The following is a 24772-nucleotide window of genomic DNA, read 5'->3' as shown; positions in this document are numbered from 1 at the left end:
TGTGGGCCGGCACCCCTTTGGGTGACAGCCCTTTCACAGGGGTCGCCTAAGACCATAGGAAAATACATATTTTCAAAAAAATACGGAAAACATATAATAATTTTATGGTTGGGGGTCACCACAACATGAGGAACTGTATTAAAGGCATTAAGAAGGTTGAGACCAACTTGTTTAAAGGTTGAGACCTACTTGTTTAAAGGAAAGGAAAAACTACTGTGGAGTGTACAGGCGAAAGAAAGTAAAGGCAGAGATGAGAAAATGTGTATGTATAATTGTAGCAGGTTACAAATTTGGCTATAATATATGAATGAATAAAATTAGATTATACAGGTATGTACACATACAAGAGTAAAAGAAGAAAAGGTGAAAAGTTTTGAAGTTTTGTTCAAAATATCAGCCAAGCAAGTCCTGTCTGTTCAAAAGGATGCAATTGCAACCTAGTTATTATGTGAGGAAATGTAAAAAAAATCTCTCATTTTAAAGATGCACTATTTCGGAGGAAAACCTCTATAGTTTCTTTCAAGTAGCATTTTATGTGCTTTTCAATCTGATTTTGATCCCATAAGTGTTCTTGGAATGATGTACTCATTATAATAGGGAGAGAAAATCTGTGCATGAAAAGAGAACAAGTTGCTTCTTCTATTGATGAGCCATAGCAGGATAAGTTCTGCATTAGAAGGTCAACAGTAGACAAAGTGATTTGAAACCACTGACAACACAAGCATGAGCTGAGAAGAACTCAGAGAAGCAAGCAACACTGACAGAGTGATGTCCAGCAGGGCACAAAGAATTGGAGGTGACTGCATGACAAAATGTCGACAGCATTCATAAATTCCCATATCTGCCAAGCAGTCTAAAATATATATTATTTATTGTTGTGACTTTATTCATTGCACCAGATCCTTGATTTTGATATCTTGTTCTGATCTGAATATGCTTATATGCACAGGCATAAGTAAATGTCCAATTTGGAACCAGCTTCAGCTTTTTTTCTTCAGGATAAAATAGGTATAATATTTTTGCTTTGAATTTTAAAATGTGGGCTAACTTAAATACCTTATTTAAATTTGTCCTTACTCTTTATTTTAATTAAAAAACAATATCTGTACTGATCTGTTTTTTTGCTTTATTCCCCATCAGAATACTGGAAAAGTTATTAATCTTCTGTTAGATCACAATGCAAATCCAAATGTCTTGTGGAGTGGCCATTCCCCTCTTTCACTAGCAGTTGCTGGTGGAAATGAACAGGTCTGTCTTTTCAAGCATTTTTAATAACAGTTGTAAGCATTCTTTCAAAATCATTTTAATTGTGGCGAACTCAGGGCAGTGTTTCCAATCCTTATGTCAACATTTGTAGGTAATATATTCAATGATGCTAGAACATAAATAAAAATAAAGAGTCCTTGAAGCATATGAAAAGTTACAAATATATGCATATATTTTGAGACGTGTTGTTACTGATCTGTAATCAGCTATATGGTTCAAATAATTTATTTATAGTCAACACTATTAGTAAGAGCTACAAATCTATTGATTCAATGACAACCATTTACAGTCATGCTATCCATACGTAGTAATGTTCATATTGTTAGGAATTTGGTTGTTAGTTTTCCTGTTTTTGTGTTTAGGAAATTGGTGATATTAAAGGATCCAGATCTCTCCATTGGCAGAGGAAGTTGAATTCTTCTTCCTGTAGTCCCATTTGACAATTGACAGTGCCACACAAATGTCAAATTATTTGTAACTTATTTTTTGTATTTTAATTGTGAATTGGATTATGGATTTATTTATTTCAAAATAGTTATTTTATGTCCTATGTTATATTCAATAACAACACAAACCTCTACCATGGCATTTAGGCAAAAAAACCCCACTGCATAAAATATATACACCTAAAATTATTTAAAATATTAAAAAGAAAGTATAAATACAATGATATTACATAAAGATAAAATTAATATCATAGAATTTTGCTAAAATTTTGAAAGCCTGCCTACCTTCTGAAAGTGTCGAAAGACCTGGCTTTTCTCTCAGGCATTGGATGATGCTACCCTGAATCATCTGTCAAGTAGACAACAGTATTAATTGAATGGATAAATAGAAATAAATGAATTAATAAATATCATTTATTTGATATTTCTTAACAAAGATGATGGAGAGGAATGATTCAGTTCATAAATAGCTCATCATGCCATGCCATAATACCCTTCCAAAAATATGAGTATACATATGAATATGTATTAATGTGTGTTTATTTTCTGATGCAGCCCATGGAGTCTGATAATAGTAATAGTTAAAAAGTGTATCTCATGGCCAAAGACTTGTGCTTGTTCCTAAAATGGATTATATGAAGGTTTAACAGTGCCATCCATTCCTCAGCAAGTCCTAACCTAGGTTTGCTATTTTCATAAAAATATGGTATATACAAAAAATCAGGTTTACATAACAGTTTCAGTGCAAAGCAGTTTCTTTCTTTGGCCTTTGGCTGCAAACAAGCGAAATTAGACATTTCTCACCATATTCTTGCCTTAGCTCATCCTATGAACCCTCTACTACACCAGAGTAGGACATTATTGTTGAAAGACCTGTCCTATCTAATTAGTCCCTTATTGTGGTGTGATCCTCATATTTAGCTGCAGACAAGAACAAAGGGAGAAGCAGGGAAAATAGTTTTGTGCCTTTATCTGAAACCATGTAGAACTCCCTGTGCTGGTGATTTTTTTAATGGATGAAATCACTGCTTTAAGAATGTGGAAGCCAGTTCATGGACATCTATTTCTCTCTTTAAATCCCTAATAAAAATATTATGTTGGCCATTTTTAGCCCTGCCCAAAATTTGCTCAGGCAAATTATACCCAGATCTGAAACAATAATATTCAGGAGAATGTTTAAAAAGATTTCCTTTTCTTTCTCCCACATTTAGGCAGTAACTGAACTTCTGGCTGGTGGAGCTGACCCAAATCTACCTTTAGGTCAAAGTATTGGAAGTGCCTTGTGTGCTGTTGTTAATCCTCCATATGAACAGCGTGGGACAATAGCAGCTAAGATGGCGATGGTAAGAAGAGTCTTGCATTTTTGGTTACTCTTTTCTATTTAAAGATTGTAAACTTTTCTAACCTCCTTTCAAAACAAAAGTAAAATAAAATAAAAGTCATTATTATGATAAAGCAGGATGGAAAAACCATGAATTGAGGAAAAAAGTAAGAAAAGAGGCTGTAAAAGTCTCAAGGATCAAAGAATCAGAAATAGAGCTGATGCAGATTTTTAGTGTTACAGGGGGAAGTCAGCATATTGGATGACTGAGAGACCAAGGGGGTTGAGTGAACAGTAGACGGCATTGACAAACTGATGGCTCCAATTTGTCTGTCTGTCTTCCTAGTATACTTACATAAATAATCATTTATATAAAAAACCTCATCTATAACTCACAAAGCAAAAAAATTCTATATCCCCATATTAAGTTTGGTTGTGGTTCAATTTTAACACAAATTAAAATATACATCTAATTATCCAGAACTTCAGTTCCCCATCGTAACATAATGGCTTAAGAAGATATCTAAACATTAACAAATTTGCTTTTACATGATTAATGTAAGTAACATTAACGTAAGTAATTAAGTAATGTTATTAGGTTTGTAGATGTGTGTAAACGCTTGTAAACATTAACTGAATTGTGTTCATCTTCCTAAAGACAAGTTGGGTCATGTGTATAGTTATGCCTTATTTCTATATAAATGCTAGCAATAAATCAATGACCTTCAGGTTGGACTATATTGATTTGTCTATATGTAACATTGGAGGAAATGGCTGCATATGACTCTTGATGTTTTACATTTATTTTCTTCTCTATTTAGATTGATACTCTAATAGCAGGAGGTGCAGATATGTTGCTGCCAATTGCTCTTGTTGATGAGGGTAGAACTGCAATGGGGACAGTTCTGGACTATGCATATTTCAAATATTATCAGGTATCTTTTTCCATGTTTGAAAATTCAAAATTTGATGGCATGTATAGTCCTGTGGTTTGAGGAATGTACATTTTTGCTACAGTTCAATTTTTATATGGAAGTGAGAGTCATGTACTGTATGTCAAGAAAACCTAAAGGTAATTTGAATAAGGTATTTAAATGTTATGGCAGGACAAGAGATAGAGTGAAGAATGAATGGGTGCTGAATTAATTAATGGATCAAATACAAAAAATGTAATTAGCTGGAGAAAACGAATGAAGATTCAATATCTTAAGACAGTGATGGCTAACCTTTTTTGGATCACGTGCCAAAAGCAGGAGGAGAGCAGGGGGGGTTGTGCGCGGGTGTGCCCACACCCATAATGCTATGCAAGCGCAACACCTCTCGCTTTTGGTGACCTTTTTTTGCCTCCCTAAGCTCTAGAGGCTCCGCCCCCCACCCCCCGGGAGGCTTCAGAAGGGTGAAAAACAGTCCTATGGGCAACCTGGAAGTTTGGAAACGGTAATTTCTGGTTTGTCGATAGGGCCATTTTTCACCCTCCGGAGCCTTCAGGAGGCTTCACTGAAGGCTCCAGAAGGTGAAAAATGGTCTTAAAAGAAGGCCAAAGGGCAATGCCTTGCATGCCCTAACAAATGGCTCCGCATGCCACCTGTGGCACGTGTGCCATCATGGTCTTAAAGTATGGTTGAGAAGAGAATGATTGAGAAAGTCATGGTTAAATAGAACTGATCGTTGAGAAAGGTAAGAAGCTCATAGAAAAGTCTTGTGGCAATAGATATACAAATGTGATGGAAACAAAGCTGATTTGTAAACAGAAAGGACTGGTGAATGGTGTTGATGTAAATGATTTAGATTTCCTTTCCCTTTCTTTTTTTCTTGAATGACATTTATTTAATACATCTTATTCTTCTTTGCATTTTACACATTGCTTATTTTGAAGTGTGTTACATATATACTTTACCAATTTTTGAAAACTGGTTTCTCATTTGATCTATGTACTTTGATCAATATTTGGTGATACTGTCTGGGATTAAGTAAACCTGTTGTGTTTCACAAGCATACAGATGACTTAGAATGTAGTTGAGATGTTTCGGTAACCATCAGTGTTTCTGTCCAGACTTCTACATGTACCAAAACAACTGTGCTGCATTATCATGGATAAATGGATAGAAACAATGGATAGAAAGGTGTTTGTTCGTAGTTGCTTTCATCAAAATACACAGGGTTTTAGACTTCTGTTTATAAATTACTTGCAAATAATAATAATAATAATAATAATAATAATAATAATAATTTGAAACTCTATGGAAAGTCAGAAATAGAAATCCAATCATTGACAAACTCAGTCCGAGTATTCAGCACCGATATTTCAATGCAGTTTGGCATGGAAAAATGCGCCACTGTATCCATAAAAAGGGGCAAAATCACTGCATGTGAGGGAATTGAAATGCCCAATGGCCAATTAATTAAATGCAAAGAAAATGAAGCCTACAAATACTTAGGCATTCTGCAGTTGGATAACATCAAGCATGGAGAAGTAAAAACTATTGTCAGGCAAGAGTACACCAACAGAGTTAGGAAAATTTTGAAATCTAAATTGAATGGTGGAAATACAATCAAGGCCATAAATACCTGGGCAATACCAGTTATAAGATACACAGCTGGTATAGTTAACTGGACACAAGCTGATTTGGACCTTTTGGACCGAAAAACCAGGAAACTAATGACAATGCACTACAGTTTACATCCACGTGGTGATACTGATAGACTATATCTGCCCCGAAAATCAGATGGCAGAGGATTATTACAAGTGAAGCAAACAGTTGAAGAAGAAAAACATGCACTGGCTGATTATTTAAAAGAAAGTCAAGAACATCTATTAATCGAAGTAAAGAACAAAAATCTACTGAAGGCCCAACCGACGAAACAAGAATACAGAAAAGATGTGATAAAATCAAGAATGGAGAGTTGGCAGAACAAAGCACTGCATGGCCAATTTCTGGAAAAAATAAAAGATAAAGTGGACAGTGAACAAACTTGGTTATGGTTAACAACAGGTACATTAAAGAAAGAAACAGAGTCACTAATCCTGGCTGCGCAAGAACAAGCTATCCGCACAAATGCCATTAAGGCCAAAATCGAAAAATCCTTTGATGATGCCAAATGCAGACTTTGCAAAGAAGCTGATGAAACTGTTGATCACATACTCAGCTGCTGTAAAAAAATCGCGCAGACTGATTATAAATTGCGGCACAATTCAGTAGCACAAATGATCCATTGGAATTTGTGCAAAAATTATAATATTAAAACAGCAACAAACTGGTGGGAACATCAGCCTGAAAAAGTCACCGAAAATCAGATGGTCAAGATCTTGTGGGATTTCCGTATACAAACCGACAAAATACTGGCGCATAATACACCAGACATCACACTGGTTGAGAAAAATAAGGTCACAATCATAGACATCGCAATACCAGGTGATAGCAGGGTCGCCGAGAAGGAACATGAAAAAATTGCAAGATACCAGGACTTAAAAATCGAAATTCAACGACTATGGCACAAACCAGCAGTGATAATTCCAGTGGTAATTGGCACACTGGGTGCTATTCCAAAAGCACTGGAATTACATTTAAAACAGTTAAAAATTGACAAAATCACCATCAGTCAAATGCAAAAAGCCGCACTGCTTGGATCTGCACGCATATTACGAAAATACGTTACGACGTCCTAGGCCCCTGGGTTGGGCCCGACTAGTAACTAATGCCAAATCCGGCGAAACAACTGGCCGCTGTGATACAATTGTATAATAATAATAATAATCACATCAGGTCACAATCATAGACATCGCAATACCAGGTGATAGCAGGGTCGCCGAGAAGGAACATGAAAAAATCGCAAGATACCAGGACTTAAAAATCGAAATTCAACGACTATGGCACAAACCAGCAGTGGTAATTCCAGTGGTAATTGGCACACTGGGTGCTATTCCAAAAGCACTGGAACTACATTTAAAACAGTTAAAAATTGACAAAATCACCATCAGTCAAATGCAAAAAGCCGCACTGCTTGGATCTGCACGCATATTACGAAAATACGTTACGACGTCCTAGGCCCCTGGGTGGGGCCCGACTAGTAACCAATGCCAAATCCGGCGAAACAACTGGCCGCTGTGATACAATTGTGTAATAATAATAATAATAATATTCCGCCGTTGCCGGTCCCAAGCCCGGATGAGAAAGGAGGAGGGTTGGGGTCAGGTTGGCATCTGGTCCCATAAAGAAAACCCGCCAACCCATACAATATGGTGAAAAAAACAAATAAGAATTCCATACCGCATCAGTCGTTGTGCGGGTTAACAAGGGCCGCGGCGGATGTTGGGGTCCCTGGACATACGTCGACAAGTGGGCTACAAGTGGACCAGCCAACAAAATGACAAAAATATAGTGCAGATGAAAACCGTGCCATAATGGCCTGTTACTACAACTCAGAGCCAGAAAAAAGAGGCTATTCAAAGCGAATGTATGAATTATGGAAATAACAATATCCAGATTCAAATGTTAGTGAACAATGACTAGCAGATCAAAGGCGATTTATTATACGGAATAAAGTGTTTAGTGAAGTTGAACATGAGGAAATTCAGGCAAATTGCAAAACCCAAAAAACAATATCACAAGCGGAAATAACTGATATTCAAGACACAACTAAAGACATTATAGTAGAACTCCCAGAAGAAGCTCTCGGGGAGGAAATAACATCACCACCACTAGAACCAGTTATCACTGAACCAACTGATGAACTAACTCAAAAACAAAAAGAATTGAAGGATAAGATCATGGAGCATTTTCTGCTTAATGAGGAAAGGCAACATTTACCATCACTAAGAAAATTTTGGCCCCTATCATGAAAATGGTTAATGCAGTGTTTTCAACAATTGAACCAGGATCCATCTTGGAAACAAACCAGTTAATGTACAGCGCAGCTGTAATAGTCACTAATGAACTAGGCATTAAAATTAAAGTACCTAGTCACACAACAGAAAAAGCATCAAAGCCAAAGTGGAAAATCCGTTTAGAACAAAAAATCAAAAAATTAAGGGCAGATGCTAGTAACTTAAAGAACATGCATGAGCAACGGCTTAAAAACAACAAAATCATAGATCGGCTAATCAGAAGATATAGATTGGATACAAGAAACATCAATGAAGCTGTAGAGATTGTAAAACAGCGGATAACAGCAACAGCTAGAAAAATTGAAAGATATGAGGCACGAATCATCCAATATAAACAAAATCAGCAATTTCGATCAGACCAACGGCATTTTTATCAAAGTCTTAATGTGAATGGTGACATCAAAAGTGAAAAACCAGAAAAACAGGCCGCAGTTGAATTCTGGAAAGAATTGTGGGAAAATGCAAAGGACTACAACAAGGAAGCAAAGTGGATACATGACTTTGAGAAAAGCATTGGCAACAAACAAATGCAAGTATTAGAAATAACAACTGAGATGGTCAAAAATCGAGTTAAAAAGGTAAAGAATTGGACATCACCTGGAAAGGACCAATTACATGGTTTCTGGCTCAAATATCTGACCAGTTTACATGCAATATTGGCCAGGCAACTGAATGAAATTTTACAAAAGGGCCAAATTGATGAATGGTTGACAACTGGAAAAACATACTTGATTCAGAAAGATGCAACTAAAGGAACAACACCAGAAAACTACAGACCAATAACATGCTTGCCAACAACCTTCAAATTACTCACAGGCATTATTGCAGATAACATGATGGATTATTTGGAAACAAACAACATCTTGCCAGTAGAGCAAAAAGGCAACAAAAGAAGGAACAGGGGCACAAAAGATCAGCTTCTAATTGATAAAATGATATTAGAAAATTGTAAGAACAGAAAAATGAACTTGAATATGGTCTGGATTGATTACAAAAAGGCATTTGACTCACTGCCACATAGTTGGATCATAAAATGCTTAGAAACAACTGGCATTAGCAAAAATATTACATCCTTTACTGAAAAGGCAATGAAACAATGGAGAACTGAGTTGGCAGTAGGGAATGAGATCTACGGAATGGTTAATATCAAGCGAGGAATTTTCCAGGGTGATTCACTTTCACCTCTCCTCTTCATCATCGCAATGATCTCACTATCAGTAATCTTAAAAAAAATGAAATTAGGCTACCAAACAGCCAAAGAAGCTGAAAAAATTTCGCATTTACTATATATGGATGATTTCAAACTCTATGGAAAGTCAGAAATAGAAATCCAATCATTGACAAACACAGTCCGAGTATTCAGCACCGATATTTCAAAACAGTTTGGCATGGAAAAATGCGCCACTGTATCCATAAAAAGGGGCAAAATCACTGCATGTGAGGGAATTGAAATGCCCAATGGCCAATTAATTAAATGCAAAGAAAATGAAGCCTACAAATACTTAGGCATTCTGCAGTTGGATAACATCAAGCATGGAGAAGTAAAAACTATTGTCAGGCGAGAGTACACCAACAGAGTTAGGAAAATTTTGAAATCTAAATTGAATGGTGGAAATACAATCAAGGCCATAAATACCTGGGCAATACCAGTTATAAGATACACAGCTGGTATAGTTAACTGGACACAAGCTGATTTGGACCTTTTGGACTGAAAAATCAGGAAACTAATGACAATGCACTACAGTTTACATCCACGTGGTGATACTGATAGACTGTACCTGCTCCGAAAATCAGGTGGCAGAGGATTATTACAAGTGAAGCAAACAGTTGAAGAAGAAAAACATGCACTGGCTGATTATTTAAAAGAAAGTCAAGAACATCTATTAATCGAAGTAAAGAACAAAAAACTACTGAAGGCCCAACCGACGAAACAAGAATACAGAAAAGATATGATAAAATCAAGAATGGAGAAATGGCAGAACAAAGCACTTCATGGCCAATTTCTGGAAAAAATAAAAGATAAAGTGGACAGTGAACAAACTTGGTTATGGTTAACAACAGGTACATTAAAGAAAGAAACAGAGTCACTAATCCTGGCTGCGCAAGAACAAGCTATCCGCACAAATGCCATTAAGGCCAAAATTGAAAAATCCTCTGATGATGCCAAATGCAGACTTTGCAAAGAAGCCGATGAAACTGTTGATCACATACTCAGCTGCTGTAAAAAAATCACGCAGACAGATTATAAATTGCGGCACAATTCAGTAGCACAAATGATCCATTGGAATTTGTGCAAAAATTATAATATTAAAACAGCAACAAACTGATGGGAACATCAGCCTGAAAAAGTCACCGAAAATCAGATGGTCAAGATCTTGTGGGATTTCCGTATACAAACGGACAAAATACTGGCGTATAATACACCAGACATCACACTGGTTGAGAAAAATAAGGTCACAATCATAGACATCGCAATACCAGGTGATAGCAGGGTCGCCGAGAAGGAACATGAAAAAATCGCAAGATACCAGGACTTAAAAATCAAAATTCAACGACTATGGCACAAACCAGCAGTGATAATTCCAGTGGTAATTGGCACACTGGATGCTATTCCAAAAGCACTGGAATTACATTTAAAAAAGTTAAAAATTGACAAAATCACCATCAGTCAAATGCAAAAAGCCGCACTGCTTGGACCTGCACGCATATTACGAAAATACGTTACGACGTCCTAGGCCCCTGGGTGGGGCCCGACTAGTAACCAATGCCAAATCCGGCGAAACAACTGGCTGCTGTGATACAATTGTATAATAATAATAATAATGATGATGATGATGATGATGATGATGATGATGATGATGATGATGATGAAGCCTACAAATACTTAGGCATTCTGCAGTTGGATAACATCAAACATGGAGAAGTAAAAACTATTGTCAGGCGAGAGTACACCAACAGAGTTAGGAAAATTTTGAAATCTAAATTGAATGGTGGAAATACAATCAAGGTCATAAATACCTGGGCAATACCAGTTATAAGATACACAGCTGGTATAGTTAACTGGACACAAGCTGATTTGGACCTTTTGGACCGAAAAACCAGGAAACTAATGACAATGCACTACAGTTTACATCCACGTGGTGATACTGATAGACTGTACCTGCCCAGAAAATCAGGTGGCAGAGGATTATTACAATGGAAGCAAACAGTTGAAGAAAAACATGCACTGGCTGATTATTTAAAAGAAAGTCAAGAACATCTATTAATCAAAGTAAAGAACAAAAATCTACTGAAGGCCCAACAGACGAAACAAGAATACAGAAAAGATGTGATAAAATCAAGAATGGAGAGTTGGCAGAACAAAGCACTACATGGCCAATTTCTGGAAAAAATAAAAGATAAAGTGGACAGTGAACAAACGTGGTTATGGTTAACAACAGGTACATTAAAGAAAGAAACAGAGTCACTAATCCTGGCTGCGCAAGAACAAGCTATCCGCACAAATGCCATTAAGGCCAAAATCGAAAAATCCTCTGATGATGTCAAATGCAGACTTTGCAAAGAAGCTGATGAAACTGTTGATCACATACTCAGCTGCTGTAAAAAAATCGCACAGATTGATTATAAATTGTGGCACAATTCAGTAGCACAAATGATCCATTGGAATTTGTGCAAAAATTATAATATTAAAACAGCAAGAAACTGGTGGGAACATCAGCCTGAAAAAGTCACCGAAAATCAGATGGTCAAGATCTTGTGGGATTTCCGTATACAAACGGACAAAATACTGGCGCATAATACACCAGACATCACACTGGTTGAGAAAAATAAGGTCACAATCATAGACATCGCAATACCAGGTGATAGCAGGGTCGCCGAGAAGGAACCTGAAAAAAATCGCAAAATACCAGGACTTAAAAATCGAAATTCAACTACTGTGGCACAAACCAGCAGTGGTAATTCCAGTGGTAATTGGCACACTGGATGCTATTCCAAAAGCACTGGAATTACATTTAAAACAGTTAAAAATTGACAAAATCACCATCAGTCAAATGCAAAAAGCCATACTGCTTGGATCTGCACGCATATTACGAAAATACGTTATGACGTCCTAGGCCCCTGGGTGGGGCCCGACTAGTAACCAATGCCAAATCCGGCGAAACAACTGGCCGCTGTGATACAATTGTATAATAATAATAATAATATATTATACATTACATTATAGGAAACAATATTATCAAGCACAGTGGTTAGAATGTAGTATTGCAGGCTAATTTTGCTGACTGGCAGCAGTTCAATTCTCACCTGCTCAAGGTTGACTCAACCTTCCATCTTTCCAAGATCAGTAAAAATGAGGATCCATATTGTTGGGGACAATATGCTGACTCTGTAAACTTCTTAGAGAGGGCTATAAAGCACTATGAAGTGGTATATAAGTCTAGATACTATTGCTATCTATAATTGTTATGCACATTTCCTAGTTATATACTAAAAATAATGCTTATGTATTGTAGGATAAAAGACTGTTGCATACTCCCCTCCATTCTCTGTCACCAATAGAGAGGGAAACATGTGCATTTCGACGAAAGATGCTGGAGTTTCTCAGTGACCGGGTTCGTGAGGCTGTTATTGAAAAAGAAAAACAGTGGGATGAAGAAGAACTTAGGAAAATCAAAATTGGTGAGTCCAAGTTAGATTTTAAAATAAAAATATATATATAAAGCAATTCTAGACTTGGATTAGAATACTTAGGGCAGAGGTGTTTTCTTGCAGCTGGAGATTGTTTAAGAATATGAACCTAAAAAGTTTAAATTAGGATTCATTGTCAACTTTCCTTCTATCATCTGGGGAATGTGATAATATGATATCATCTTGTTATTTTTTTGTATTGACAAGATATACTATGCTGAGACAAAAAGGAAGCTAAAGATGTTGATACTTATATGCAATCCTTTAATTTCATGCTCAGAAATTGAAATTTGTTTGGCTTCTATTTTTTTATTAAAAAATGGACTAATACTGCTAACAATTCTGAAAAAATAAGATTGATTCTGGCATTTAAAAAAGCAACAACAGCTCTCACGAAATCAGTTTTAATAATAAGTGGTCAGAAATGCCAAATTCAGCATGAACATCTGGTTGACTGTGCAACCAATTATAATGGGGCAAAAATAGTGAAAACTGAACAGACTAAGATACTCTATAGAAATAACATCAAGAGACTGGATGAAGATGATCACTACAAACACCTGAGCATCCTTTAAGTTGACAACATCATGCACACTGTAATCAAAAAGGAGGTTAGAAATGAATACAATATGAGAGTAATGAAGAGCTTAAAGTCCAAATTCAGCTGAAGAAATATCAAGACAACTAACCTGGGTAATTCCAGTCATTAGATGTACAGCTAGAGCAGTAGACTGGAGTCTACTAAAAGCCCTGAATAGAAAGCCCTGAATAGAATGACCAAAATAATAATAATAATAATAATGGCAATGAATTATGCCCTCCATACCCACATCAATTTTGATAGATTGTACTTATCAAGGAAAATAGGTGAATAATGTTGCAAGCACACCAGACAGTTGAAGAAGAAAAAAGGGCATTGGAAGAATATCTGAAGGACAGTGAAGATGATATATTAAAGCTAGCATACTCAGTAATGCAGGCTTACTGAGTTGTGAAGAGACCAAACTGGCTTTCAAGAAAGACCCAATGAAGAGTAGGAAAGAGATATGGCAAGGCAAAATTTTATATGGCCAGTACACTTCAAAAAAGCAGGAAAAATAAATAACGAGACCCGGCAATGTCTAAGAGCAGGAAAATTGAAGAAAGAAACAAAGGGGCTAATACTGGCTACAGAAGACCAACCTTAAGAACAAATGCAAAGGCAGAATCGGAGAAGACAGCAACAGACAGCAAAAGCCACTTCTGCCAAGAAGCTAAAGAAACATTGGACCCTTAATTAGCTGTTGCAAAAAGATTGCACAGACTGACTATAAAAAATGACAAAGTAGCAACAACAGTGTGTTGGCATATTTGCAAGAAATACAATTTGTCTTCAAGGAAGAACTGGTGGGACCATAAAATAGTGAAAGTAATAGAAAATGTAACAGAAGTAACATATTCTGGGAATTTAGCACTCAAATGGACAAGCTCCTGCCATATAACACCCCAGACTTAACAATTGTTGATAAGGACAAAAAAGTCTGGATAGTGGATGTGGCAGAAGAGAAGAGAAAGAAGTGGAGAAGATCACAAATGCAATGACATGCAAATAGAAATAGAATGACTGTGGCAAAAGAAAGCAAAGATAGTACCATTAGTTATAGGTGCCTTGGGTGCAACCTCAAAACTTCTGGAGCATCACTTTGAGCACCATCAGCATTGACAAAATCACCACCAGTCAATTGCAAAAGGAATTAGTTGGAACAACTTACATACTGCAATGATACGTTTAACACCAGCAAATAATAACATCTACCTAACCCAAGCCTTGGGAACGATTCGAAAGGTGGATAAAAATGGCAAATACAAACATCTGGCTGACTATGCAATGAACCATAATATCTTTATCACCATCAAACAAGAACATCTGCCTATACTAGATCTTTGGAAAGGATAGGTAGATAAAAATGCCAAATCCAATCTAAACATGTGATTATATGACAAACCAATAATAATAATATTTGCATTTCAGCTGCTGGAGGAATAAGAAAGAAATCTATAAATCCCCTTTTAGGACCATTACCAGAAACAGATGCATCAAAGTAAGTCCTACGAATCAAAATTTAATTTGCTTGTTGTACTGATAGATGATTGTGATAGTTGGTTTTAGTATTGTTGTCATCACTAATGGAACCAGACATATTGATTGTGTGTGTGTGTGTGTGTGTGTGTGTGTGTGTGTGTGTGTGTGTGTATGTATGTGTGTGTGTGTGTGTATATATATATATATATATATGGAAGTGTGACCTTCCTCCCATATTTGGGCATACCAGGGGTTGTGGCTTTAAATATATACCTCTCACCCTGGCTGGCTGATAAGGAGTCGAGCTTTGTAGCTCAATGGTTAACACATCTGCCTGAGAGGCAATAGAGCACAGGTTCGATTCCCAACAAGGGTGTGGCTAGCTGATGAGAGCTAAATAGCTTGAAATAGATCTATACTAGTCTCCCTTTATTTATTTATCAGCACAAATAAAACATATATGTATGTGTGTATGTGTATGTGTATGTGTATGTGTATGTGTATGTGTATGTGTATGTGTATGTGTATGTGTATGTGTATGTGTATGTGTATGTGTATGTGTGTATATATATATATATATATATGTATGTATGTATGTATGTATGTATGTATGTATGTATGTATGTATGTATGTATATATATATATATTTTTAGAGTCACAACCCCTGGTATGCCCAAATATGGGAGGAAGTTTACTGCTTCCATTCTCTGTCTATCGGCTCGTCACAAGAGACCATCCAGACAGAAACCCAGTATTTTTGCTGTTGCCTTTGTTACATTTGTGTTGTATTTGTGCTGATAAATAAATAAAGGGAGACTAGTATAGATCTATTTCAAGCTATATAGCTCTCATCAGCTAGCCATACCCTAGTCTGTCTGGATGGTCTCTTGTGACGAGCCGATAAACAGAGAATGGAAGCAGTGAACTTCCTCCCATATTTGGGCATACCAGGGGTTGTGACTCTAAATATATACCTATTTCCCTGGCTGATAAGGAGGAGAACCTTGTGGCTTAATGGTTAACACATCTGCCTAAGATGCAATACAGCACAGGTTCTAATCCCAGTAAGAGTATGGCTAGCTGATGAGAGCTAAATAGCTTGAAATAGATCTATACTAGTCTCTCTTTATTTATTTATCAGCACAAATACAACATACATACATACATACATACATACATACATACATACATACATACATATCCAAAACCCAACCTGAAGATGGCGAGTGAGACCTTGTTGCCAAGACAATCTCAATCTCACATGGGAAAAGACCCGAATACAACAAGACCAGCATACCTACACCCGTGAAAACCTACGAATATACGAACCTCTTTTCCAATTCCATTCTCCTGTTCAGGGCAACAAAAGATGATCAGCTGGGAGAGTAGGAGGCAACGGGGGTGGGGCCACCCTATTTGCCAGTTCTCCAAACTACTCAAAATTTCTACTACTGGTTCTCCAGAACCTGTCAGAACTGGCTGAATACCACTGCTGATATATACCCACACAGAGATACATATATACACATTGGACATAAAGTTCAAAAGTGGTTTATTGTGTATTTCTCCAATTTCTGCAAGTCAGTGTTCAGATTTCTTTCGAGTGTGATGTAAAAATGATTAGCTGAAAAAAATATTAAGAAAATAAGCACTGGCAAAAGTTTCTTATTGACTGTATATATTGACAAGCTCACAAAACATTAATTTGGGGGAGCTTAATTAGAAGATTAAAAGGCAGCACCGGTATATGATAGAAAATTATTGAAATAACTTTAGAATTGCAACATAAGGAAATAAGTGTTGAAGATTAAAACTCTGGATGCACAGAATCATATATATTCCAACTTTTTAATATTTTAGCAAATGTCTTTGTTATGTGTGTGTTCCAAAAACTTTACATATTACATCTCTGATCTTTCTTGTAACCACATTTTTTTAACAGGTTGCTCTTTTTTAAATACTGCTACCAGTGTGGACGATCTGTTGGTATGACCCTTTCCCCTTGTCTACATTGTTATGAGATCTTCACTTGTAGCAAGTCTTGCAAAGTCAAGGCTTGGAATGACCGGCATAAGCGAGAGTGTTTACAAACAGGTAGGTGGGGCTGATGGCATGCAGAACAAAGTAAGACTGAGATAGAATGCAAAAACATTGCAATTATTTATTCTAGAAAGAAACAAAGTGTCCTTAAAAATGTAAGTAACCTTGTTTCATTTCATTTCATTTACATAGTATAGTATAGTATAGTATAGTATAGTATAGTATAGTATAGTATAGTATAGTATAGTATAGTATAGTATAGCATAGCATAGCATAGCATAGCATAGCATAGCATAGCATAGCATAGCATAGCCCTGTGATGGTGAACCTATGGCACACGTGCCAGAGGTGGCACACAGAGCCTTCTCCGTGGGCAAGTTTGCCGTTGCCATCTGCTCTTCTGGTTTCTGGCGCTCGCATGCACGCCAGCCAGCTGGTCTTTGTGCACGCTGGAATTCCGGAAACCCAAAGAAGAGGTGGCTGGCCCGCGCATGCATGTCAATCAGCTGGCTTTTGGGTTTCTAGCGCTCTGGTGCGCACGCACACGCTTTCTGGTTTGGGCACTTGGTGCCGAAATGTTTCGCCATCATTAATATAGCCTTTATTGTCATTATACATCATGTATAATGACATATAACCATAACAAAATTAGTTATCTGTATCTGTAAACGTCAACTGTTACTTATCCTTACCTTTATGAAAACAACTCAGCTAAACCAAACTTAAATTGAAACAGTAACTTGAACAATACACATATAAAATCTGCAGTAAAATTTACATACATACATACATACATACATACATACATACATACATACATACATACATACATACGTCAACAGTGAAAGAAAAGCATTAAAACAAACAAAGAAAAAAAGACCTGGCACTACAGCTAAACTTTCCCATGCAGCTCTCAACAGGTTTGCCAGTTTCAATCTCATCTCAACCTTAAGGAAAACCATCAAGTCTTAAGTGCTTTTTGGAAGATCAAAAGAGTAGGGGGCTACTCGATCTTTGGAGGAAGTGTTCCATAGAACAGGAGAAGACACATTTCCTAGGTCCCATAAGATGGCAGCATTTAAGGGAAGGGACCAGGAGTGTGCCTATCATATCAGATATGGTGCAGGTGTCTTCAGGAAGAGATGGTCCCGCAAATTACCTGGTCCTGTGCCATGTAGGCTTAAAGGTAGTAACTACTACCGTGAATTGGTACCTGAAGGGACCAATGCAACTTGCGCAATGGAGGTATAACTTGGATGAATGTAGATGCGCCCAACACTGCACAGGCCATTGCATTCTGGACCAATGTGATGCACTTTCACTATTGACTACAATAGTTCTACTCTTCTTTCTATAGTATTATAGTTCAGGTCTGAGTGCTTAGCTTGCTGATTCAAATTTTGTTTCATGTTGCATCTTCTTATTTGCCGTACTGTATAGAACATTTCTTTTAAAAATGAAACTATGGCTAGTTAAATCCTTAATTTTGGAAGCATCATTTAGTCTTCCCTTAATAGGAAGATGGTAACCTAGGCATAATTTGGAATGGAGTTAGATTATGTAAGACAAATGGATAATGACTTCACAGTGTATATCATTTGAATCTACCATATTTTTCGGAGTATAAGATGCACACTTTACCCTCAAAAAAGCGGCTGAAAATCTGGGTTCATCTTATACACTGAATACAACATTTTTTGCCTCCAAAGTCCCGCCCCCTTCACCAAAACGGCCGTGCATAGCCTTTAGGAGGCTTTCAGAGTGCTCCTGGGGGCTGGGGAGAGCAGAAATAAGCAAAAAAGTCTCCTAAAGGCTATGTATGCGCTTTTTTTGACAAAAAATGAGCCAGTTTTCTTGAAAAATGAGCCATTTTTTGCTTGTCCCCCCCTCCCCCCGAGCACTCTACAAACCTCCTAAAGGCTATTCATGCCTTTTTTGAAAAAAAAATGGGGCCATTTTTGTGAAAAACGGGCTGTTTTGGGGAGTTCTGCAGAGAGCAAAACCTTTTTTTTTTAATTTGCCTCTTCAAAATCTTGGCGCCTTATACTCCGGTGCATGTTATACTCTGAAAAATATGGTAATTCCCGCATATTATACATATTTTAGGTACTTAGTTGCCCCAATCTTCTTTCCTATGCTTATTTTACCTAACATTTTGTGGGCTAACATTCGATGTCTTTTGGATTTTACTTAGCATACACAGTCTTTTTTAAAAAAAAGAAATTCAGATGTGTGTACCAGCGATATCCAACAAAGTGTAGCTTTTTAAGCTATGGGTGGTCCATTTTACTGCCCTACTGGGAAACATCTGCAGAATTACATACTATATTAAAAATAATAATTATATTACTTAGATCTAATTCAGGCATTAAAGTTCCCACATGAGTGCTAGTATAGGGAAGATATAAACAATCCTGAAGTAGTGGTTTGAGATGCTGACATAAATGTCTTTATACCACATTCATTCTTCTTAAGTAGCACTTGGAACTGCCATTCTACTTCTTTGATAGATAATTCTCACTAATTTCTTTGTAAATATTATATTTTGATAATATTAAGAAGCATTTAATGCTGATCTAATTCACTATGCATCAAATATACATGTTTAGTTTTCCTGTGATCATTTATCTTACATTTTGTATGATGTAAATTAATTTTTTAATCTGTACTGATTTAAATCTGTTTCAGTTTTGGCAATGAATTATTTTTTGTAGTGTCAAAAAAAAAACCTGTATTGAACACAAGGACACTGCTGCTTATAATGGGAAGCATTTTATTTGAAAAATATTTTATGTGGTTACTTTAATTGGGCAGACTATGCTTTCTCTCATATTTAGAACAAGTTAAAGAGAACAAGTAAAATAATAAGCAAATTGTTACTTTCCTGACCACTTTAATGTACAAACATATAAGATTAAAGTTGCAGGAAAAACTGAACTTGAAATATAAAAGCAGGATTCATTGAAAACCTGGATTGGAAAAATGGTAAAAGATTGTTAGGAGAATGACTTTAAAGGCAAGAAAAGTCTTCATTCAAATGAAGAAGCAAGGACAGAGCCATGCAAGAAGAAATTTATTAATATATGGACTGTGTATAAGCTAGGTGACAAGTGTGCCTAGACGGTACATGATTTTTTTATTTTATTTTGGCAATTGTGTGTTTTCTTGAAGGGGTTTTTAGATTAAAATTTAGAATTTGATCTAGAAACCTACAGTACATGGTGTGTTTCTCAAAATCAATGAAGATAAAGCAAAAGATTCCATGAAGAATACAATATCAAAATCTCATTTGGATGGATAAATTAAAGCAAAGCATTTTCCAAGCTTCCAGAAACTGAAATAAGGAAATTTCATGTCTGCGTATAAAATGGGTGTTGATTAGTTCCACAGTGATCAATCAGCTATGACTGGGAAAGCACATGAGCAGGACATGAATATAATAACGTTGTCTTCCTCCAAGTTTTTCACCCTCTGGATTTCATCTTCTTCATACTCTGAAAGAGGCATAAAGCCAGCAAATATATATATATATATATGTAGTCCCTTTCTGGAGCTAACCAAATGACTAGTTTTCACAACATCATGTAATGAATTGTGCTATGCGAGAACTTTCCTTTTTGTCTCTTCAAATCAACAAAATTCAGCTTCAAGCTTCATTGGTTGTCCTATGTTTTAGTATTAATAAAGAATGCCGCAGCTAACTCTAAACTCCAAATTTGGTTTCAACACACAGCCTGTTCCAAAAATTTGTACCTGTTTCATTTTGTTTGTTCTACAAAGACCACGTATTATGTCCCTCATGGCCAGAAGATACCAGCATTTTAGATTGGAGTTTAGAAGAAACCTTTACCAAAGCAATATTGCTTCACTTATTCAAAATCTATATTAAAGTTTTGTACCAGTATTGTACTATTTTCCCTCTGAAAGGTAGTTTGCCCATTACAGCACAATGTGGTTCACTGACTTCTCTTCAAGCTATAGAGCAACCTATTAGCAATGTAATGTAGTTGACCATAACTATGGCCAACATTTTCTATTGGTTTCAGACTATTTTGTTCTACCAAGCCAAACTTGTGGTAAAGGGATTCAAATTGAGTAAATATCAAAAAACATGTTGTGGCATCCACTCATATTTCTATCAGTTTTATACTTGTTTTCTGCCATTTTGTCAGATCAAGCCTCAATTTTGTATCACCCAACAATGTGGGAAACTGACATGTCCCCTAAAAGGGAGTTACAGAGCATCCCTCTGTATTAGGGTTTTTCTTCTAGAACTTTGTTCCCCCATTTCCCCCTCCCAGTTGCTAAGAAGTGGCTAATGAACATAAAAGTGTGCTACTAACAATATTAATGAAGTTTGCACACTCTAACGCAGTGTTTCTCAGCCTTAGCAACTTGAAGATGTCTGGACTTCAACTCCCAGAATTCCCCAGCCAGCGAATGAGTTGAAGTCCGGACATCTTCAAGTTGCCAAGGTTGAGAAACACTGCTCTAACGAAGGAAATTGTTTAATTCTGAGGTTAATGTTAAATTTTCCAGATTGTGATAAAATCTATTTGCTGACAAAGATATTGGATCAAGCTTGCATCAAACAGTCTGAAAATCAAATACGAGTTTGGTTATCATCCTAGTTCTTATCAGAAGAAAGTAAGATGAAAGCAGTTAAAACAAAGCAAAAGATTGAGAAGATCGAGATTATGCACTTCTTTCCTCAGAAGCATTTAGTACAATTAAATTTGTCTTTCAGTATTATAACCTCCTTCAGTACTGATAATTTTACTATCCAGAATTGTGGAACCAAGCGGCTGATCAGTCAATATTTTCATGCTGAGGCATGCATTTGAACTCAGTTTATTTTATAGTGGTTCATTTTTTTCACGATGTTTGCTACAGTGAGATCTCCATAGTTCAGATCAGCTAAATCTTGGAAGCTGTATTATCCAGTGCTTCTTCAGAATGGCGATAAGGACATAAATCTCATCAAATGAATGCCTGAACGATTTTAGTGGAATATGATTCAAATGATTTAAATTACTAGAAAATGTATTTTTTAAGACTTTTGATATTAATGTATATAATTTCCAGTAATCTGTGATGTGGTAACCTGAGAACATGGACACATGAACGCTGTTAGTAGTAAATCATATCTATATTGTCTTCATGTTTATGTACAAAAATAGAATTTCCACAGGAGGACAGTATTTTAAAAAACATGATGTGATATCCTAGAGAGCATTGAAAAATCGAGATGGCATTTGTAGCAGCATGAATAAAGCACTACTATGCTGCGATAGTTGTATTAGTTTCTTTTGCCTTTTTGACACTCAGCTGAGGATGGCTGTTGGCTTGAGGAGTCAGCTACTGGTTCATATAAATATTTACTTCCAAGGAATAGTCTATCTCTTTAAGACTATTTTATTTTAACTTTTCCTTTGAAGAATACAATTGGAATTAAGGGGTTTTAAGATACTAAATTGTTCATGTGTATGTGGATTAAGGTAACTGCAGAAAATATTTTAATGTATAAAATATAATGTCTAAGATTATATTTACTGTGTTGTGTATATTGAAAATATTGCCATGTACTTTTGGAATGTATTTAAGAGAATCAGATTTTTTGTAACTTAATTTAATAAAAAACAAATCACATTGGATTTTGACATACACAGACATACAGGTTCTTTGAGGCATACATAACCTTATTTCATACTATTGTGCATTCTGAAATGTCTTTCCAACTTATTTTATTGCTGCAAAAGAGAGTGCATCTTCGGCTGAAGAAGTAGTCCCACCTGTTAGGGAAGGTAAGTAAATTCCCATTCTTTCATTAATCACATTTGGTGTTGTTTTTATTTCACATAGTAGTGTTGTTTCATACCAAGCAGGGGTGGGTTCCTACCTGCCCTAGTACCAGTTTGCTTTGCGTGCGCATGCCCAGTTCAGTATAAATTGTTCTGTGCATGCGCAAGACCATGAAAACCTAATAAAAAAACATGCTGGCAGTGGCAGCGGAGATTGGAGAACTGGTTTGGGGGCATGGCAAGCTTGGGTCACTGCCGGTTCTGCGACCCAGGCTAAATTATCACTACCGGTTCGCCCAAACTGGTGCGCACCAGTTTGGGCGAACCGATAGAAACCCACCTCTGATACAGAGTCTTAGAACATAGGGTTGCAAGGGATCTTGGTAATCATCTAGTTCAACCTTGTGATCAGGAGCCATTGTTGCAACATATTCAAAAGAATATGTTGAATATATCTTTGAATATATCTTTGTTTAAATATTTCCAGTGAAGTAGTTCTCCACCTTGCAAAATAGTCTATTCCATTGACCCTTACCATTAGATGTTTCCTGTTGTCCAACCAAAATCTATTTTTAGTAATTTAAGCACATTTGTTCTTAGCCTCTCTTCTGGAAGAACCCAGAAATTATGTATGTATGTATGTATGTATGTATGTATGTATGTATGTATGTATGTATGTATGCATGCATGCATGCATGCATGCATGCATGTATTTCCCATAAAAACTATGGCCAGTGTATAACACAAAAACAATAAGAGCAATAAAAAAGGAAAGAATGATGTACATCCCTAAGATAAATTATTCAGATTAGCATATACAATCCTATAAGAAACTTGCCATCCAGCCCAAATCCATGCCTAAGGAAAAAGCCAATGTTTCAGAGACATATAGATAACCTAAAGATAGTTATCACATCTTCCTGCATTTATCTTTTCTCTAAACAGAACTTATATCCAGTGCTTCATAAACTTTTTCTTCCAGAATATGATATATCAATCATGTGATTTTTCTGGACAATGTCCAGTTTATTATTGCCCTTCCTAAAATACTTTGCTGGATAGATCTCGAATTGCATTTGGTTTTTTTGTAGCTGCATCACCATTTTAGTTCCTGTTTGCTATATGATTCCCCAAGACACATTTTTATTTTTACATATAAATAATTGTAGTCTCCATCATATACAAATGGCTTGGATTTTTCTCAGCCAGATACATAGGCTATATATGCATACATATATACATATATACATACACATACACACACACACATATATGTTACATACATACATACACTCTGTGTGTGTGTGTGTGTGTGTACAACTTCCTGAATCTTGATGCTGCCTTTTAAAGAGCTTGTAATTCCTTCTCTCCATGTGTGTCATCTGCAAATTTGATAATCATACAACATGATCACTCATCCAAGTCAGTTAAAATTATTGCACTACATGTTGAACAAGAAAAGGCATAGAGCAAAGTCCAAAGCTTCTAGTTCTGACACAGAATCATGCTTACTTGGGAGGTATAGTTGTTCAAGTATCGCTATACTGCCATGGTCTTCATTAAAGGCTTCATCCAATATTTGAAATCAATGTTCACTATTCCTATAATTTAACCGTCCACTATTTTGTAGTCAATTAAACCATTCCCTTTATTAGAAAAAGTAAATAACAGGTTTGTGGTGATGTATTTTTAATAAACCTATGATACCTCTTGCTAGCCAATCTATTATTTTTAAATACTCACCAATTGCTTAATCAACTGTTCCAAGTTTTTCTGACTGATCAGTAATTATCCATCTCTTACTCTTTTTTTGAAGATAAGAGTGTTTGTCCTTCTCTTGTCCTGTGTTATGTCCATGGTTTCTCGAAGATCAGAGATGACATCTATTTGTTCCTTTGAAACTTAGATGTAGATTTTATTTTTACAGATATTTTCTGTTTCCTCCATAATGATTGTACCCATCATCCATTTCCTATATATGTATTTTTAATTCAAAAGCTCCCTGTGCATCTACAACTTTTATCTAAGATACCCCTTCATTTTTTTCTCTAATAAAAATGATTTGATATCCCAGTATATTATTTCTGGAAAAATCCCATGCCTTCTTTGATCCCTTTATAAACGTTGTATTTAAACTGTGAATACATAGGATGTTTGTGCTAATATTCTAGTACTGCTTATTATTACTATTGGTTTCAAAGCTATGTTAGATTTTGATATTCCATATTCTGAATAATTGAAATGTTTTCATAATGTATGTT

The 24772-nt window shown here is 36.2% G+C and overlaps 1 protein-coding gene across 2 annotated transcripts in view; it reads left to right on the top strand.

Annotated features, from left to right (window-relative positions):
* Positions 1-24772, top strand: part of ANKMY1 (ankyrin repeat and MYND domain containing 1) — a 46603-nt gene that overhangs the window by 19685 nt on the left and 2146 nt on the right. For both annotated transcript variants that reach the window (XM_087725523.1, XM_087725524.1), the window contains 6 exons: positions 1141-1248; positions 2924-3055; positions 3855-3968; positions 12433-12598; positions 14619-14688; positions 16613-16764. In XM_087725523.1, the coding sequence (XP_087581649.1) occupies positions 1141-1248; positions 2924-3055; positions 3855-3968; positions 12433-12598; positions 14619-14688; positions 16613-16764 (742 nt within the window). The remainder of the gene's footprint in view (positions 1-1140; positions 1249-2923; positions 3056-3854; positions 3969-12432; positions 12599-14618; positions 14689-16612; positions 16765-24772) is intronic.

This window comes from Thamnophis sirtalis, unplaced genomic scaffold (genome assembly GCF_051295495.1).
Source record: "Thamnophis sirtalis isolate CommonGarterSnake01/CBP01778 unplaced genomic scaffold, rThaSir2_p1.2 scaffold_11, whole genome shotgun sequence".
Taxonomy (NCBI): domain Eukaryota; kingdom Metazoa; phylum Chordata; class Lepidosauria; order Squamata; family Natricidae; genus Thamnophis; species Thamnophis sirtalis.
The sequence above is the reverse complement of the archived record's forward strand: the minus strand, read 5'-3'. Positions and strand labels throughout refer to the sequence as shown.